The sequence below is a fragment of the Chelonoidis abingdonii genome, chromosome 2 (genome assembly GCF_003597395.2).
Source record: "Chelonoidis abingdonii isolate Lonesome George chromosome 2, CheloAbing_2.0, whole genome shotgun sequence".
NCBI lineage: Eukaryota > Metazoa > Chordata > Testudines > Testudinidae > Chelonoidis > Chelonoidis abingdonii.
Window position 1 is genome coordinate 76,464,567 of NC_133770.1, and position 21,290 is coordinate 76,485,856.

Here is a 21,290-nt window from a genome sequence, read left to right on the forward strand (position 1 = left end):
GTCTGCAGCTACTCACCTCTCTTATTTATTTAATTCCTCTTCTCTGAAATATAAACCTAATTACAGAGATGATCAATTCAGCCAGGTGTAAATTAAGAATAACAGATTGCACTGTGAAGTTTTAGACATGTCCCCAATGTGTGTCATGGTGCCACTGACATTACTCGTGGATTTCAATTGGTTCAGTTTGTTTTTTTTTAAATTACTAGTTTTCTTGTTGTGAACCTCACCATCTCCTATTGACAACAGTAAAGTACAGAAAGCCTTGAATAATTCAGTTTTAATTAGGGCTGTCAATTAATCACAGTTAATGGACGTGATTAGCTCAAAAAAAGGAATCATGATTAAAAAATTCTCCTTTCATTGGCAGCTTTACTTGCACTGTTAAACAATAGAATACCAATTGAAATTTATTAAATATTTTTTATTTTTTCTATATTTTCAAAGATATTGATTTCAATTACAAGCAGAAGACAAAATGTACAGTGCTCACTTTATATTATTTTATTACAAATATTTGCACTGTAAAATGATAAAAAATAGTATTTTTCAATTCACCTCAAACAAGTATTATAGTGCAATCTTTTTCTCATGAAAGTGAAGCTTACAAATGTAGATTTTTTTTTTGTTATATAACTTCACTCAAAAACAAAACAATGTAAAACTTCAGAGCCTGTATGTCCACTCAGTCCTACTTCTTGTTCAGACAATCAATCAGACAAACAAATTTGTTTACATTTACAGGAGATAATGTTGGCCACTTCTTATTTACAGTGTTACCTGAAAGTGAGAACAGGCATTCACATGGCTATTTGTAGCTGGCATTGCAAGATATTTACGTGCCAGATATGCTAAACATGCGTATGCCCCTTCATGCTTCGGTCATCATTCCAGAGGACATGCTTTCATGCTGATGTTGCTTGTTAAAAAAATAATGTGTTAATTAAATTTGTGATTGAACTCCTTGGGGGAGCATTGTGTTTCTCCTGCTTTGTTTTACTGGCATTCTGCCATATATTTCATGTTATAGCAGTCTTAGACGATGACCCAGCTCATGTTCATTTTAAGAATACCTTCACCGCAGATTTGACAAAACACAAAGATGGTTCCAATGTGAGATTTCTAAAGATAGCTACAGCACTTGATGCAAGGTTTAAGAATCTGAAGTGCTTTCCAAAATCTGAGAGGGACAAGGTGTGGAGCATGCTTTCAGAAGTCTTAAAGGAGCAACACTCCGATGTGGAAACTACAGAACCCAGAAAAGAAAATCAATCTTCTGCTGGTGGCATCTGATTCAGATGACGAAAATGAATGTGTGTCAGTCCACACTGTTTTGGATTGTTATTGAGCAAACTTGTCATCAGCATGGAAGCTGGAATGGTGGTTGAAGCATGAAGGGACATATGAATCTTTGGCACATCTGACACGTAAATATCTCGTGACTCCGGCTACAACAGTGCTATACGAATGCCTGTTATCACTTTCAGGTGACATTATAAACAAGAAGCAGGCAGTATTATCTCTTGCAAATGTAAACAAACTTGTTTGTCTGAGCGATGGGCTGAACAAGAAGTAGGACTGAGTGGATTCATATATTTTACATTGTTTTATTTTTGAATACTGTTATTTTTTGTACATAAGTCTATATTTTTAAGTTCAACTTTAATGATAGAGATTGCATTACAGTACTTGTATTACTTTTCTTTCAATGAAAATATTTGTAATAAACAAAGTGAGCACTGTATACTTTGTATTCTGTGTTGTAATTGAAATCAATATATTTGAAAATGTAGAAAAACATTCAAAAATGTCTAAACAAATGGTATTCTATTATTGTTTAACAGTGCGATTAATTGTGTGATTAATCACAATTAATTTTTTTAATCCCTTGACAGTTCTAGTTTTTATTTACTGACAGCCAATAGTCAAAATGGACTGAAAGATTTTTTTTTTCTAATTGCTACTGTCTATTTGGACAAACTGAATGATGGAACCTTCAACTCAGACTTGGGTATTCAAAATCAACTGCCAGTTCATCCACTTGAAAATAAATAACATTCTAAAGTGATTTCCTATTTTGTCTCTACCTAAATGCCTGCTCACTTGAAATTGCCAGTTCTTCCTCGAATCAGGCTAAAATTTCTTACACATTAACAACTTGAATAGGTTCGGGCTTTTTTGGAATGCAGTTGTCTAAAAATTGCTCTTGAAATTCAAGAATGCTCTTAAATTGAAGGAAAATGCAAGACATATGTTTGTCCAGGTCTCACTACTTTATTAACAGCATTTTATAACACCGTGTATTCATTGTCAAATCTCCTAATTGAAAACACAATTGAAATGATGAGCCAGTGCACTTTTCCAAAATTCATCTTTCAAAAGTTAGTCATAACTGGGCTATAAAGGTAACATGACTTCCATGGGGAAATATAGAAATACGATCCGTGGGTCTATCTAGTTCAGTATCCTGTCTCCAACAGTGGCCTGTACCAGACTTTTTAGCTGGATCTTTTTCATTATTTAACTGAAGTGGCTGGTCCTGATTTCAGATATATAATCACAAATTCCTGCATAGTTTATAGGAACAGTTATCACACTCATGTGAACATTTATCTTGAAAGATGCCACATGATACATATCCTTATATCTGAGATCAAGCTCAAATCTTACATTTGTTTCAGGCTATTGTTTTGCTCAGTTATCACCATGCAGTGAATGGGAAAGCTTTTAAAGTAATCATTCCATGTGTAATTTCTTTCTTTCATTTCTAAACATTTAAGGTTAATTTCTGATCTCTGTTACCCATGTGTAAACCCAGAGTAAATCCACTGATTTTGCTGGTGTTCTTCTGGAAATATGCTGGGGTAACTGGCAGCAGATTCCAGCCATTAGTATAAACTGCAAAATACTCTTCAAAATAAATGTGAATTCATTTTCTATTAGTAGTGGACTCAAATAAAATAAAAACCAGACCCATACATGCCTAAAACTTTGTGAAAGTAATGATCAAAGATCTCAGATTTTCAGTTTGGGTCCATCTCTAACAACAGTTTTGCAATGCAGCATGGGCCAGTGGATAAAGCTCTGGACTAGGACTCAGGGGATTTGGATTCTACTTCCAGCTCTGCTGCTGACCTGCTGTGTGATTTTGGGCAACTCACTTCACAGCTGTGTCTTCCTTCCTACCTTTTGTGTTGTCCATTTAGACAATAAGTTCTCCAGGGCAGTGACTTTTTCTGTTTGTTTGTACAATGTCAAGCACAATCAGGCCCAGATCTCAGCTTGGACCTCTATGTACTAATATCATACAAAGTAATAAAAATAACAGAGATAATAAGAATATTTTTCTTTAAAATGTGCATTGTTGTAGTTAATTGTACCTCATTTTACATTTACAAATCTAAACACAGAAGCTACAGTATTACAAATGCATGGAAAATCTACAATTTATAATCTTATTGTATGTGTCCTTGGTGTACTATTTGCTAGGCCTATAAACCATTTAGACATGTGAAGGACTTGGTTTCAAACATACTTGCAGCTCTCTGAAGGCAATATTGTAGTACACAACCAACTACCCAAATCATAACTGCAGTATGGAATTTAGCTCTAATGATCGACAGAACTTCTCTAGCACAGAATGTTGCCTATGGGACATTTGCAAATTCCAACTCATATGAAAAAGGCTATAAAAGAATAGATATACTCGTAACAGCAATTCATTTCAAAGACAAAATATACCAACGGTCAGTAATATGCCTATTTTCTTTCAACAAATTATTTATATTTGCTTACTGAGGTTTCCCTTTTAAAAAAAACAAACATTGCACTAACAATTCAGAAGAAAACAAATTATAACTTCCATGCAATTTTGTAAGAGCAGCCAAGTACAATATAAGATAGCTTTGGAAAAGTGTTTAGTGTTGTTTTTTTCCTGAAATCTCACCAAAAAAAATGATTCATGGGAGCAGTGGGACTGCCTTCCTATAGAGTACACAAGAGGCAAAAAATTCCCACAGGAAATTAGGTTAAAAAAAATCACGGACAAATAGCATACAGCTCAGATCAGTGACCCAGTGACGATCTCTCACCAAAGACACAGATAAGCAATATACTGGCATTTAAAAAATAAAATACAATGTGTAAGTCAATCAAACAGGATATATTTGATTCATATTTAACAATGTTGAAAACAAAAAGAATTCTATGTACGTGTTCAATATTGATGATTCATGATGACATGGATGGCCCTCAGCAGACACAGTCACATAGTGCCAGCATTTGGGAAATGGCACACAAGCTAGGTGCCCTTGCAAAATGGTTATTTCCCTTACCGCAGCATATAACAGGGATTCTATGGTATTGGCTGCTCTTAGAATGGGCAACCCTACAGAGGGACATGTCCAGTTTTTAATGTTGACTGTAAGTAGGACAAGTGCTTAAAAGTTTGGTGAGTGGGGGAAGGGGCAGGGAACCAGAAATTGTATCCTCAACTCTAATCTCCTATATCCAGCATGCTGGAGAGTTCCAGCTGTTTTTGCAGAACACAGGGAGAGTACCAGATGAGGCCCACTGATTCCCTTGCATGGACTTTTAGCCTAGTGAAGCCATGCTGTACTCATGCGCACTGCTAATGCCCCAGCCAGGCTCACTTCCCAACTCTGCACTTCACCGACAGCTGTTGCAGAGTCCCCCTACGTCTGCTCTGCACTGCCTGCCACCACCAAGCTCAGTTGAAATGCCATCTTTCCATGCTGTGGGCCCACTGTTGGGCCCACACAATATTTATCCTGTTATTGAAAGTGCTACACATTTATTACTGATAAACACAAAGTCACTAACTATATATATAGTCTGCTTTCCAATGAAAACTATGCCATCAACTATCAATAGACACTTAATAATATCACACAAATCCAGCCCAAACACAAATCTCATCATTTTAATACACGCCTGAAAATAAGGTCCAATCCGTTGTTGATGCAGTGCCCCCTATTTCCATTTACTACAGTCTGACAAAAAAACATGTGGGGAGGAAGAACATTGTAAATAGACATTTTTGACTATATAGTAAGGATAATTTTATGCTATTTTGAAAAAAAATAATTGTGGAAATGTGTATTCAGTTTGAGTGGGGCCAATATATCGAGAGTTAGTTTAAATGAGGTCTTTTGTGTATGAAATGCACGCAAAAAGTAATTGAAATGTCATACAAATTCTGATTTTCTTGTTACATACAGTACAGGCTTACTTTATAACACCTCAGATATTAACCACACCTTGTTGCCTTCTCCTGTCCTAAGAAAGATGTTCACTGTGACTATCAAAACCACATTAATATTTAACCAGAAGTTGGACTAACTTTTAGTGATTGCATTGTAAATAATACATCATCCATTGCTAACTATGATGTATTTGCAAGGCAACTGCTCTAATATTCATATTACTTTGTAAACTGTAACCATTCAGTGGCACTCTTTGGAGGAACAGGTACCTTAGCTGGAGACACATTTTGATAGTCTTCTAATTGCAAAACATAACAGGGTTGGGTTTGGTTTTCAAATAATATGTACAGCGGGAGCCATTACAAACTCAACGTTTTCCATTTTCCAGTGATTGTGGTTTCTGCTATTCTAAACATAGGGCAATACCATGCTTACGTCATGTTCCAGAGATGATGTGAATGCTCAGTGTAAACACATATTAACTCCAGGTCACCTGTATTTACATTTTCAAAAATGTGCATTTACATTTTGTAGGGCATGACAGATTACACCTTTTAGTTCAGTGGTAACATATAGGGGGATTTATTCTATGGCTTTAATGTACATGGTATTTTAGGAGTTGCGAGATGAAATTACATCCAGGAAGGTTATAAATCAGGGCAAGGATTGTGTATCCAATAAGGTACAACCAGTAGTGATGATAACAAGGGTTTAGAGAATTGCACAGCAAGACAGTCAATTTTTAACAGATGAGAGGTAAACTGATGGGTATGCCTCTCCTTGAAGTAGTAACAGATGTATCTAAAAATGGATTGATATTAACTATAGCACTTAGGTACCAGGAAAGCAGAAAAACAGCAGACAGTAGATATTAGGGGGATATGCATAGGTGATCATTATGTGCGAAAATATTATGTTAAAAAACAAAATACAATATATTTTCTAATCCTATCTTTCTAATGCAGATATATTATTTTCCATAGGATGGCATGTAAGAGCCTTGTTTGCTTTCTAAAACAGCTTCTCAGTGGACCTTGGCTGATATGAGTCTGTCAGTACCCAGATGCCAAAACTGGGTGTGGTGGCCTTCCGCGCTACATTTCAACTTTCTGGGGGAAATGCTTTATGTTAGACTGGGCTGTCACATGTTTGTTTCCTGGATGGGTCATCACGTCAGAAGGATAAACCCAAGTTCTCCACAACATGCCTCTTTGTGATTTAAACATGCCCTTTTTGGCTTTGTACTCCTCCCAATCACTCACTCAATCTCTGAATTTCTATGCATTTTACACCACCTCAAACCTCTCCACTGAAGGTGTCTAGGAAGGGGATGGATGCCTTTTGTATCCTCACCTCACTTAGGCTCACTGCTGCCAACTTTCACTAGCTTAGAATCTGGGCTAGTGAAATCCCAAATGACAGGGGAAATAATATTCTGTACCTTGTTAAGAAATAATATCTAGTTATTTACATACGTTTCAAGCAAACTATAGCAGAAATATTTAGCCAGTGTATGCACAGCAAATATGACATACTTATGCATCCAATCAATCACAAGTAATTATATGATAAGCATGAAATAAATAAGTTTTAACAGTCTAGGCATATGTCATCATACGTATTCTGATTTTTACAGTAGTTATGTTAGATATAGTATAATCAGACTGTAGACAATGGCTTTCACACTTAGTCAAAACTCTGAAGATGAAAATAATAGCTTCAGTAATGTTGAATTGCGAGACTTTGCATCTCTAACATATAATGTACATATAGAGAAAGATATCCTCAAAGTGCATTAAGTACTACAAATTTGATTAGCAGCAAAACACTGGTTTCATTTACTTATTTATTTTCTGTTAAACAGTAAATGTGTGTGTATATTACACTGTATACATATGATAAATATTTTACATATACGTATCTATACAATATATGCATGTCTATATATATGATAAACATATATACACACACACACAAAAACATGTACATATATACACACACATTCTGATATTGTATTCAAAGTTGCAATTTAAAAAACAACAATTATTCTCAGAAGCTGTGCAAGTTGTAAATATTGACTATTAATTAGTGCTATACCAGAATTAGAAATTGCTACTATCCAAATGGCTACATTTAAATATTTAATAGTTGAATCAATTTCTAATTTCTAATTCTGGTGCTGTGAACATAAAAATATTTTATTTCCTGCCTCGTTCCCTTTTTTATTTCTTTCTCTTGCTATAAAAGATAGCCTGACTATGAGCCTTAAAATATAGCTCCAGCAAACCTGAGTATCCAACAATTCTTTAAAAAAATAAAATAAAAAAATACAACATATGCATTCATTGTCAGAAATTACGTTTTTCTCCTAATGCACAAACTTTGAAGCATTTTCCCAAATAGTATGTACAGAATTCCCCTTGTACAGTGCAAGAAGTTTATGCTGTAAACAGAGCTGCCACAAAAGTATCGTACTGAAGTTCATCAGTCGTGAGGTCTTTTGAAAGCTGTCTCCCATTTGTTTCAACATTGGAATCCCTTCCCATCCATATATTTTGAGCAAAGCTTATTATCCCTTTGGTGATCACACAATATTATGTAAGAATATAATATTCTGAAGTAAGGGCAGTTTGACTTCAGAAAAAAACCCAGTCTGTTCAGATTTGCAAGTTCTCATCTTTTGCTTGGATGGTTCTTTGTTCCCCACGGATAGTAGTGGAACCTACAAAGATAAAGAGGTAGTAAGTGTTTGTTCGTCCTTGGAAATCTTTACTATTCATGTTCACCAACATCAGAATGGATCTCTGTGCTATCAGCAGGCAAATTACTATCATAGAAATGTGATATATAAGCAGGGTAAGAAAATAAAGCTTGGATGCCTTTCTAATTGCTATGTTCTACTCAACCATAAACTACTGGGCTTGATACAGGAATTACTGGGTGAAATTATATAGTCTGCTATTTGGAGGGCCAGACTAGATGTTTGTAATGAACCCTTCTGGATTTAAAATCTAAGGGCTTCACTATACATTGCACAGAAACAGTGTGGTGGTAGGGTCTGAGGGGAAGCCAGTCACAGCTCTCTGATTCCCAGCTGTCAAGTCCTGGCATAAGTTAAAGCAGCAAGGAGACAGCATTAGCTTACACTGCTGGGATAAAAGGCCCTCAATGACTTCATGGCAGTGGAGAACCAGGCACAGCAAAGTCTTGCTCCTCGACAGCCCTCTCTTCTCCTAATAAGCCCCGTACCCGCCAGGCATAAGAGACAGCATGGGAGATGGTGGAACCGCCTCTGTCAGCTTTATGCTAGTGGAAATTCCCTCATTAAATAATCAAACTAGTCTTGTATTATATTATACTGTCCTGCGGAAACATGCACCAAGGTCTTACTCTCATAAACTGTGTAGCTAGAAAGTAAAACAAGAAATGTTTTTTTTCCTTTTTCCTTCACAAACCTTATCACCTTCTGCTTCGAGTGCAAGGAGTGCTCTACCTTGTTTTTTTCTAACACACACATCAGCATGTACAGTAAAAACCCACCTCAAAACAAAGTGCTAACAAAACAAATCACTAAACTGCGCACACAATTTTCCCCCTGGGAAGAGGATGAGTGAGAGAACACACACAGTGTTAGTCATGCTGCTTAATGCACTACTGGAAAGCACTCCGCTATTAGGGTAGTGTGGGTGGTATAAGAACCTATCGGGGCGGTCTATCCATATAGGTGAACTAGGCGGTCACCTAGGGTGCCAAGTTAAATGGGACGAGGAAAAAAAAATCAAATTTTAAAAAAAATAAATGGAAAAAAAATGAAAAAGATTAAAAAAATACAAATACAATAATGAAGATCTCATTATTTCAATTCTGGTGGGTATACAGAGGGAATATGAATTATAGTTCATTTCTCTACATTTCTGAGAATTTATTAATATGTCAAATCTTTTATTTACTGCAAAAATAAAGAATATTTTGGCAAAAAAATTCTATTTGCGACGTAGGGTCAAGATGACCCACTCCTCAATTTTGATAAGCAATAACTCAGCCACAATGAAACACATCCACCAGCAGCAAGAGCTGCAATGCTAGTGACACCTAACTCGAATACACATCAAGGTCACATAGCTGGAAATTCATGTAGAGCGGAGATATCACGAGCTGATTCATATCACACAGTCATTTTAACACACATTGCAGATAGATAGTTAAGAATCAAGTGCATACTGTGGAAAATTGTGTTTCTTGGTGCCAAAGGATAAAGAATAACGTCTTTCAGCATTATAAATCCAAAATGTGAGTCTCTTTAAGTGTTATTAAACCTTAGTGTTATTATCGAGCTGTGTAATTATGAACTTTTCTTTGTTATAACTGGTTCACATGTAATAAATAAGGTCCATAAAAGAAAAGTAACAGCATTAATGCTTAATAGACTACAAAAGTGATGACGTCACACTCCAAGCGGGTAACCATGAGGAAGGGGATTACTTTCCAAACAACCAGCGTCGGGTCACGACAACAAAAAAGGTCATTTTGCTTCCATGTAAACGCTGTAACTAACTGTTTTAATAGGTAAGTGAGTGTATGTTACTAATCATTGAACCTTTAAGCAGTCAAAAGATGTGTTGGGATGGCTGCAATGTGGTTTAAATCACCAACCATGTGGTGGGTGTGTCAGCCATCCGTAACACTATAATGCTTGCAGTCAAGAGCACAGTACATAACAATATTCAAATGCCCCATGGCAGAAAGAGGAAAAATAAAACCCTCAGGAGCTGAGTATTGTAAGTGACAGGCTGAGAAGGAAAAGAACCAACCAAAACAGCAGGGATCCTTCCTGAAATATCTTCTCTTTAATACAAATGGAGATAGAAGCAGTTCACAGCATCCATCTGAAGGAATTTTACTTGGAGAGGAGGTTAGTTCACATCTGCATGGAAGAAGTTTGGAACATCAAGATGAAGGTATATTACTTCAAGATGAGGGCAGCTCACATCCACAGAAAAGTAGTTTGGAAACTCAAGATGATGGAAACTTACTTCTAGATTGTCAAGGTTTTTTCCCCACTTTGAACTTTAGGGTTCAAGAAGTGGGGAACTGCATGATTACTTTTAAGCTTAATTACTAGCTTAAATTTGGTACGCTGCGACCAGCCAGAAGTCTGTGTCTAGCACACTTCTGTTCCCCCAAAACCTTCCCTGGGGAACTCAAGACCCAAACCCCTTGGGTCTTAAAACAAGGAGAATTTAACCATCCCCCTCTTTTTCCCCCCACCAATCCCTGGTGAGTTTAAGATTCAACCCTTGGATCTAAAACAAGGAAAAATCGATCAGTCTAAAAGAAAGCTTTTAATTAGCAAGAAAAAGGTAAAAAATTATCGCTGTAAAATCAGGATGGAAAATGCTTTACAGGGTACTCAGTATTATAAACTAGAGGGACTCCCCCACCCCAGCCTGAGATTCAAAGTTACAGCAAAAGTAAAGTAAAATCCTTCCAGAAAAAAGACATTACCAGTTGAGAAAATGAACATAAGATAATCTGCCTTGCCTGCTAATTTACTTACTATTTGGAACATGAAAGACTGATTCAGAAAGATTGGAGAACCTTGGAATGATGTCCCTTCTCATCTAGCCGGAGCAACAATGACAAACAAAAGCACAAAAAAAACTTTCCCTCCACCAAGATTTGAAAGTATCTTGTCCCCCTATTGGTCCTCTGGTCAGGTGTCAGCCAGGTTCACTGAGCTTCTTAACCCTTTACAGGTAAAAGAGAAATTAACCCTTAACTATCTGTTTATAACATAGATGAAGGCAGCTCACAGCATCAGACTGATATGGAAGTGGAGAAAATTTATTCACCTTCAGAGAGAGATGCAGAAATTGAAGTAAATGAAGTAGAAGGAGGAAAGGATGAGGAAGTTACAAACAAGTTACAGTATGGGGACCCATATTCATGGCCCAGATCTGATGACAGTGTGCGGCAAATTCTCATGGAACATGGACCTGAACAAGTTCATGAATTTCCCTTCCCTGAGGATGGAAATAAAAGAAAATTCTCTGCTCAGCATTACAAGAGGAAACTCATTCATGGGGAAGAAATTCATCAAAACTGGTTACAATAGTCAGTGTCAAAGGAGAATGATGTTAATCAATCCTAGGGTCTTTTTTGTTCCTTGCAGTGTGCATTCTCTAAATTTGGTTGTCAGTGATGCTGCTAGATGCTGTTTGGAGGCAAGCAGTTTCTTTGACCTGGTGTAACGTGTTTATGTGTATTTCTCAGCCTCAACATGCCGTTGGGAGATTCTGACTCACCATGTAAATTCTCTAACTGTGAAATTACTTAGTCAGACAAGATGGGAGAGTCGCATTGATGCTTTGAAGCCTCTTCACTATGAACTTGGAAACATTTATGATGCCTTAATTGAAATTTCTGATGATACTACCTTTACTGGATCATCTGGCAATACAGAACGTTCAGATGCAGAAGCTCTTGCAAATGGCCTTTCCAAGTTCAAATATGTGACTTCACTCATTTTGTGGTATAATATCATTTTCGAGATTAACCTCACTAATAAGCAACTTCAGAAAAAGAACTTAAACACACATTCTGCTATGCAAAAACTGCAGCAAACTAAAAATATTCTGGAGGAATTCAGAAGTGATAAAGGGTTCGAAAGAAAACACTGGTAGATTCTCTCAAGCTTGCTGAAGAAATAGACTTTCCAACAGACTTTGAATCAGAGCCAGTTTGCATTCAGCAAAAGAAACAGCAGTTTGCATATGAAGGATGAGCCACACCCATTCAGCACCCAAAACAAAAGTTCGAAGTGAATTTCTACTTTGCAGTCCTTGATACTGATATTCACTCGGTTGACAAAAGATTTCAACAGATCCAGCAGCTAGAGTCAGTATTTGGCTTTCTATATGATATCCACAGCTTGCAAAAGAAAATAGCAAAACAGATAAGAGAATTTTGTATAAAACTGGAGCTGGCATTGACTGTTAAAAACTCAAGACATTGATGCTACAGATTTGTGTAGTGAGCATCAGGCTTTTTAAAGATGACTTAAGAAACATTCTACTCCTGAAGAAGTACTGAAGTTTGTTTGTGAAAATAAACTCACAGTTTTCCAAACATGTTTATAGCTCTACGCTTTCTTTTAACTTTGCCAGTTTCTGTAGCTAGTGGGGAACGTAGCTTCTCAAAGTTAAAATTGATAAAAATATATCCGCGTTCAACAACAACACAAGAAAGACTCGTTGGACTTGCCACAATGTCAATAGAGCACGAAATAGCTGGAAAAGTGCATCTAAAAGAACTAGTGACTGAATTTTCAAAACTTAAAGCAAGAAAAGTCATGTTTTAAGAGCACAAATTGTTTTTTATTTGGAGTGTTTTGTAAATACAGGTTAATGTTCACTGAAGAGTTTTCTTATTTCTTTCTATATTGGATGTGATGGTAATGGCAGTCAAAGCAGGATAGTGTAATGGATGATGTGGGATTTGTAATAATAAAAATTATAATTAACATTTTTAATGCATTTTTATTTGAAATCGTACTGAAATATCATCTAGTTGTTGTGTACAAATCTATTCTGAAAATTTTGTGTCTCTATTTTATCTGATCTCAGAAACATTGGTTGGACATACGGATGGACAGACAAACCGAATAATTAAGCCTCTGTTTAAAAAAACATGCTTAAAAAACATTAAAAGGAAAAAAGGGTCAAAATGTTTCCCAGTTACCAAAAACCTCAGCCTAGATTTGCTCTTGGGGTTTGGGGGTGGGGGCTCCAATTGCATGGTTCACCTAGGGTGCCAGTTGCTGGCAACTAGTGTAGGGCCTCCCCTGGAACCTATACAGAATTATACACAAATAACTATGTTAAGGTTGCAAAGGCAAGTACTCTAAAGTTAGGAAATGCCATTAAGGTACTCATAGAATCATAAAACCAGGACTAGAAGGGACCATAAGGGTCATCTAGTCTAACAATCTGCTAAGATGCAGGATTTGTTCTGCCTAACCCATCCAAGACAGATGACTAGCCAACCTTTTTTTGAAAACCTCCAGTGAAGGAGCTTTCATTACATTCTGAAGCAGTCTGTTCCACTGACCTAATGTTCTTACAGTTAGGAAGTTTTTCCTGAGATTTAATCTCAAACTGCTATGCTGTAGTTTGAACCCATTGGCTCTTGTCCTGCCCTCTGTGGCAAGAGAGAACAATCTTTATCCATTTGGGGGGGGAGAGGGGGCAGGCTTTCAAGTATTTGAAGATTTTAAGTATTTAATGATGGATGGTGGGGAAGCCAGGCCAAATCTGAGTGAGTTGCAGCACCATGCAGGTTTGGTCTGTCTGCCCCCATTCACCCTAGGGAGAATCTGCCATCCTAGGGAGCTTCCTATAGGTGGAGCAGCACCTGTAGTTGCTCGTTAAGTGAGCATTGTCATTTTGAGTGCTACCCTGTTCCAGTTCCAGTCTCCTTGGCCAGCCAGTCCCAGTCTCCTCCAACCCCAACTTACAGTTTTCCTCTCCTCACCAGTCTCAGTCTTCCTACCCTCAGGCTCCTTGTCCCAATCTACTTCCCTCCCTCATCCCCCAGGTCCATCTCTTGACCCTTCTACATTTGAATCAGGCAGCTTCCTCCTCCAGATTGCCTGAGACACCCTTCCTGCTTCCCATTCCTCTGGTGCCTGAACCCAGACCCAGTACAGCCCAGAGCTGGTGCACGGGGTGGCAGTGCTGCTCAGGTTTGGTCTGATTGCCCCTCTGTCATGATGACAGAGAAGTGACTGGGCAAAATTTTGAGTGACTGGTGCTCTGACCAATGCACCAGATTGCAGCACCAGGTTGTAATGCCATTCACTGAAATTTGGCCCAGTCGTCCTCACATCATGCCAAATGGGAGGACAGGCCAATGCTGAATGTCTCTGTGCCCATGCACCAGGTCACAATGCCACTCCCAGTCTCGCAGGACAGGAACTCCAAGAGCTGCTGTTGTGGGGTGACTACTTTTGTTTTATTTCAATTTAGATGTTGGTTTTTATTTCATATTTGCTAAAAACACAGTAATCTACCTATAACTATTTGACTGGACATTCACTATGTTTACAATATTTACAGAAATGAAAAAATGCAGTGAATAAAAGCTGTGAAAAAGAACGATTAATGAAAATACATATAGAAATGTTCTCTCAGTTATAGAGTACCACTCTTGAAACAGCACTTCTTTACCATAAGAGGACCTCTGACGGTACATACAATATAATAATTCATTTGGAGTCTTGGTGAACTACCGCACTCAGCTGAAGATCACTAGAGTGTCTGACCTTCATTTCTGCAGCTTCTGTTCATTTGTAACACACTATCCACCTTCATATAAACTGAGCTGCTCTTGGATTAAACCCCTTAATACACTTTATGGAGCTTTACATGAAATAATGAGGTAACAGACCGCAAATATAAAGGAAATATAGTTATTTAAAATCAGATCTTTCAACTTGGATACTGTGTGACTACCTCAGTGCACAGAAGCACACTGAAACTTTGCAACAGGTATACATTGTCCTATCTGTAAATGATCTCACAAGTAAAAACAGCCATATACACATCCAACTTATGTGAGTAAGCCATCACCATACTTGGTATGACATTAAATCAGGAGAAGAGAAAGAGAGGGGAAGAGTCATTGGGATAAAACACATTTTGAAATATTCAGCTAATTTTTTATAAATTTCTGTACAAACAAGTGACACCAATCGAAGCACTGAGTATTTTACGGTGATTTATGATAGATGGGCAGGAAATGATTATTCAGGACACAGCTGAGGATCATTATCACCAGCTGGTCATTAATCCTCACGAAATGGCCTGCACTGAGGCTGTAATTACTATTAGATTGAAAATGAAAAACAATTACTATAATGAAAAAAAAGTGTATGGACATCTTATGGGGTTCAGCTTCTCATTTTCTAACAATTTAATGCCCTACAAATCACACAGTCAGGTGTTAGAATCAGTTCTCAGCACTCCACACAGTTTATAATTCCGCATATCTTTTTTCTGTCATTTTGCTATGCTGAGTGACACCATTATTATTACAGATGTGGGGGAGGGACATATAGTGGGGAGCATAAGAACAGCCATACTGGGTCAGACCAACGGCCCATCTAGCCCTGTGTCCTGTCTTCTGACAGTAGCCAGTGGGAGTGAACAGAACAGGGCAATTCATTGAGTGATCCACTCCTTGTCATCCAGTTCCAGCTTCTTGCAGGCAGAAGGTTAGGGCAGAGGTGCCAAGGGAGCAGCAAATATCCATAAAACAGAAAAATCCTGCGTATACAAAAGAAAAGGATTTTCCAGAAGAAATGTGTTCCTGGAAGAACTGGGAACCTGTATTACTGTGCTGTATGCAGTCAAACTGTTGGTTTTGCATTTACTACCAAATACAGGATATGTCCACACAGCAGCTGGGAGCATGCTTCCAAGAAAAGGCAGACAAACATGCACTAACTCTGCTTGAGCAGTGTGATAAATAAAGGTGGTGGGGAGAAAGATCCCTTTTATGGACAGCCAGCCAGCCAGTTAGCTGTAAAATTTCTCCTGGTAGCTGTTCTTTACTTGCTTTACCTGTAAAGGGTTAAAAAGTCCCCCAGGTAAAGAAAAAAAGTGGGCACCTGACCAAAAGAGCCAATGGGAAGCCTAGATTTTTTTTAAATGGGGAAAGAAACTTTCCCTCTGTCTGTTGGTCTCTCTGGGCTGCAGAGAAACAGAGCAGCAATGCTATGTAAGGCTTGAACCAGGTATGAAAATTCATCTTCCATACCTAGAAGACATTATTTGGATAGGGAACGTTTAGTTAGATACAATCAGGTTTATTTTTTATTTTGGCTTGTGGATTCCTCTGTGCTAACCCCAGATGCTTTTGTTTGCTTGTAACCTTTAAGCTGAACCCCCCCAAGAAAGCTATGTTGTGTGATTAATTTTTGGAATTGCTCTTTTAAAAATCTAGCAAAAGGCTAACTTTCAAATGTATTTTCTTTCTTTTCGTTGTTAATAAAATTTACCTTTTTTAAGAACAGGATTGGATTTCTGGTGTCCTAAGAGTTTGTGCACATGCTGTTGGATTAGCTGGTGGCAACAGCTAATTCCCTTTGTTTTCTTTCTCAGCTCTTCCCAGGGGAGGGGAGGGTTGAAAGGGGTTGAGGGCACCCCACAGGGAGGAACTCCCAAGTGCTCCTTCCTGGATCCAAAGGGTTTTTTGGGGTTTTTTTGGGTGGGGGGGGGGGTTGCATTTGGGTGGTGGCAGCATTTACCAAGCCAAGGTCAGAAAAAAGCTGTAACCTTGGGAGTTTAATACAAGCCTGGAGTGGCAAGTATTAATTTTTAGAATCCTTGTGGGCCCCTACTGCACTCGGAGTGACAGAGGGGGACTTTCAGCCTTGACAAGCAGCTTCCTAAAAACAGCAGTGTGACCACAGCAGCACGGGTTGTGGCTTGGGCTAAGCCACTCAAGCACAAACCCACATGTATTAATATGGAAATTTGAGTAATAATTCATTTAAAACTACAATATAGAAATGTATGTCCTGCACCCCTCAGAAGCAGTGCAAAGGCTTGGGGGAGTCACAGGCAACAGAGGAGATGAGGGAGAGGGAAGTAATTGCTGGAACGGAGCCTGGGAGTGAATCTGGAGGATTGTTGGGTGTTGGGGGAGAAGTATGGAAATTTTTTTGAGGGGGGTGTGATTTTTAGGGAGTTGGGGAGTCTCCCCCATACATATCCTGGCTAACCCCTAGCCTCTCCCATTCAGTCAGACACATCTGCCCCATCCCCGTGTGTCCCCTGGAACACCTATCCCCCATGTAGCCCTGCACTCCCATTCTGCCACTCTCTACCCCCATCCCCATGTGTCCCTGCATCCCTCTTATCCCCATGTGTCTCTGCATCCCCACTCAGTTATCCCCCTCCATCATCATGTGGCCCTAAACCCTCATACTCATTCATCACCTGGCTCAGTGCTATCACCTCACTAGCTCCTGTGCCCCGGCCCCAGTCTGTCCCTGTACTAACCCTTCTGAACTCAGTCTATGTGATCCTCCAGCAGCTCTGTGTGCCGTACTCTGTCCCTCCCCCACATATTCTGTGCCTTCCTACCCAGGCCCGTGGGCAGGGCACTGTGAGGAAGGAAGCCTCTGCACCCTCCCTCTCCATGTGTGACTTCTCCAGCCTAGAGTCAGCTGCCCTCTCTTTTGGCACCACAGCAGCCCCTGGTGGTCAAAAGGTATAACTGCAGTGCCTTCCCAACAGAATGAATTTTCTGCAGAGGAAAAAAAAAATCTGCTGGGGGACATGAATTCTGCATGTGTGCGGTGGCACTGAATTACCCTAGGAGTAAGTACGGTCAACTCCAAATGTTCAAATATCATGAGTCAGGCCCCCAGAAATCAAAAGATTGCCCAATTTAATCGCATATTTGTAAGCCAATCTTTTGATTTGCCTCTTCTTTTTTAGCCTCTAGAGTTCATGTTTTCAGGCTTTTTTCCTGAACTACGAAGGCTGCAAACTTATTTTAAAAAAGAGGGAGAAAAGCTGCGGTTCTCAGATAATCACTCATCTCCAGGAGCTAGGACTTTCTAATAGAACACCAAATATTGTCAGACTTGTGATGAGAGCTGGCAACATGACAGGCACCTGTGCTGCACTATGGGAAGGATGAAGTAAGCTCAACGCACCAGCTGGAGCATTTTAGCTCCAAAATTCCATGGATGAAACTGCACAGACTCTGACCACGCAATTTTCTCCCAGAAGCAACAGCTTTAAGTGATTCCGTGCCATAAGCCTTACAGGCCCAGCAATCCTCCCGCTGCTCACTTTAGAAACTGCAGAGCTAGATCTAGAACAAAGCATTTTAGACAGCCAGGAGAGTTAAAAGCAGAAGGAAGGTTCAGCAGATTGCTAGAAGAAAAATGCACACAGACTCCTGCTAGTATTCTATGATTAATAACTTTTGTCAACACCTTATTATTTATGAACTATTCCCTAAGAAAAGAAGATAATTGAGGATTGCAAGGAAAGGTTGTAGTTATTTCTGAGACAGTCCACTGTGTAGGTAGAAACAGGAGGAGATCAAGGCTCCCTTAGGCAAGGTAAGGCTGATGGGATGCAGCTGCGAGGTCTTCAGTCCCATTTATGGTTACTGCAATAAGGCCAAATAACAGTGGACACTGACAAGCAGCACGGATTGCAGTTTGAGGGGGGTGATTTGTCCTTTCAGTCAGCTTGAACTGTTTGGATATTTAGACATAAAGCCTACTGATGTATGTCTGCTGGCTACATGAATCATCCTGAATGGAACAGCTATCAAAACTGTACTGTTTGGCTACCTGGACAGTGAGTGTGGAGAAAAAAATGTGCAGGATTTGGAGGGCACAAAATAGAATTGAGCAGAACATTTTGTAGAAAACATGATCATTTGTCAGGAAATGCAGATGGCAGACTTCGAAGTTAAAGGTATTTTCTGAAAGACAAGAAGACATGTGGGCTACTTGGTAGTGGCGAAGGGGACTGAGGAAGGAATGGTATTGTAGTAGCAAGGGAGCCAAGCGTAACTATGCAAGACAGCAGATAATAGGATGTATGTTGAAGAGTAAACCATGATATAACAGCAAGAGAATGTACTGTAGGCACTGACATTTCAAAATCTAATCACGTCTAAATACACATTCTCTGAAAGTAAGAAATAGTTAAACTTCAAATTCAAACAATACACTTCAAACAAATGAGTGTGCAGGGCTCCATTCCACACCTTCCCAAAAAATGTATTTAACTATGGGGGTCAATTGTGGTTCTGCCACATGCTGCCCGAGGAACAGGCCAAGAAGCAGAGTCTGACTCAGAGAGTCAATTTGAATTCCAGTTCCCCATTGCTTCAGGGGGACATACCCTGGGACAGCTGTCTCCCAGTGTATGGAGGAGAGAGCGGAGCCAAGACTCCATGCATTCCCTGCCCACATGCGGGGGGGAGGGGTAATGACCCAGGAGTGGTTGCTCTTCCTCTGGCGCTCCTATCCACAGCATGAGCAAACAGCATAGGGAAGCAAGACAGTGATTTTCACCCCATTGTTCCCCTACATGGCTGTGCAGGAAAAGTCACAATCTCTCTCATAATGTGCAATTTCCAGAAATGTAGAAAAACATTTTAAAATGTAGATACCAAAGAACAACAATACATTAGGGAATCCACAACACCCATAGGACCAGAGCTGAGAAATAGATATTGGAACTAGAAGATTGAGAATATGAACAGTTTTGGAGCTGATCGTGTAACATGATTAATACCCAATTGCTATGCTATATGCTGACATACACGCATACTTTGCAGCAATGCTAACGTCTATGTATAGTTACACTAAGCAACAGATTCTTTTTTAGACTAATATGTGTAAAAGACTCCTTCCCACATGCACCGAACACCTGCCTAGTTATATTTAGTCTTTGTATGATGTTTTGTGCCAGTCAGTATGCATGAGGTAAATGCCTATAAAACTGTGGTACATTTATATAATAGCCTTGATAGACCTATGCAAATATCACTGAAGCATCAGGAGCTGCAGGTGCTTCTCACCTCTGAAAACAAGGCCACTTTTATTTAAGGAACCTAAGTACATATTTAGGAGCTTAATTTTAGGCTCCTAGATTTGAAAATGTTGGTCACTGGCAACAGGAGCAGACTGCTGGGGAAGACCTAGGAAAGAACAGGGCCGCCCAGATAATTCAGGGGGCCTAGGGTCTTCAGCGGTGGGGGGGGGGGGGGCGAAGACCCAGCACTTTGGCAGCAGGTCCCAGGCAGAGGGACCCACCGCTGCGGGTCTTCGGGGCACTTCGGCGTGGGGTCCTGGGGTGGAAGGACCCCCCACCGCCAAATTGGTGCCGAACACCTGGAGTGGAAGAAGCTCCAGGAGCCTGGGCCCCAGGAGAGTATTCCAGGCCCCCGAGAGCGTGTGAAGGACCCTGCTCCAGGAGCCCTGAAAAATTCTCATGGGGGCCCCTGCAGGGCCCGGGGCAAATTGCCCCACTCGCCCCCCCAGCCAGCCCTGGGAAAGAAGCAAAGATGAACAACTTCTTCAATGGGGGAAACATGAACTATTAAAAGTCTGCAGAAGGTGCTTTAGGACTAGACCGGTGAACAGAACTAGAAATACCAGGCTTGTGTTATTGTGTTATTCTATTTTCCATGCAGTATCTCCACCAATAACCCTCTTTATGTAACGGTAAGATCTAGGGGGTGGGGGTGGGGGGTGTGTGAGAGAGAGAGAGAGAGACAGACAGATTGCTGCCTGCAGTTTCAAACACATCTTTATTTCACTTCCCCCTGCTCTTTTTTGTTAGCACCTACATTTCTTCCTTTTTGTATTGCATCCAAACGTTATACTGACTATGCTAGCTTCTGTCTTGTAGCAGTAGGGTTTTATAACAAAATAAACTCCCATTAAAATGAATGGGATAGAGGTGCCTTTTGTTTCAACTGAGTTTTTATATGGAATAATGAGAGGAAATTGCTACCAAGCATACACCATTCTTCTCTGTTAGTGAAGAATACAGCAGCTGTGACTGATCTAGAAAACTGGCTAAAATGTCCTAAATTAGTTCTGTCCGTCCAGGCGTATATGCCATAACATTATGTGTTCCATTAAAACTGAAAGAGAAAGCTATAATTAGGAAACAGAAGAAAATGTGTCATTGGCTTACCACATCATAATTTAACTTTTCCTTTTGAAACTGAACTTTGAAACTCACCTGTTAGAAGTGAAATTGTAATAACCACTTTCCTCCAGAACCTCTTCAATCACAGACTACAGATTAAAGGATATTCAGGTTAGTAAAAAAATGCATATCTTGGTTAAAAGTAAGAAAACAAAATTGTTCATGAAGAATGTGAAAAGCTGACCTGCATCTGTTCATATGTCATTCCTTCCTCCATGTCAAAACTGCCAGGAAAGCCTATAAAGCAAATATCACTGTTCAGTAAGGCAAAGTTTAATCACTGAAATTTTGGCTTACATGTGCCTCA

At 39.4% G+C, this 21,290-nt stretch overlaps 1 protein-coding gene across 2 annotated transcripts in view; it reads right to left on the reverse strand.

The window, feature by feature from the left end:
* Nucleotides 1–5,754: 5,754 nt before the first annotated feature.
* NEK10 (NIMA related kinase 10) overlaps nt 5,755–21,290 on the reverse strand; it is a 174,724-nt gene continuing 159,188 nt past the window's right edge. For both annotated transcript variants that reach the window (XM_032789290.2, XM_032789285.2), the window contains 3 exons: nt 21,168–21,220; nt 21,017–21,072; nt 5,755–7,947 (listed from right to left, as the gene is read on the reverse strand). In XM_032789290.2, coding sequence (XP_032645181.1) covers nt 7,899–7,947; nt 21,017–21,072; nt 21,168–21,220 — 158 coding nt within the window. In that variant the 3' untranslated portion in view covers nt 5,755–7,898. The remainder of the gene's footprint in view (nt 7,948–21,016; nt 21,073–21,167; nt 21,221–21,290) is intronic.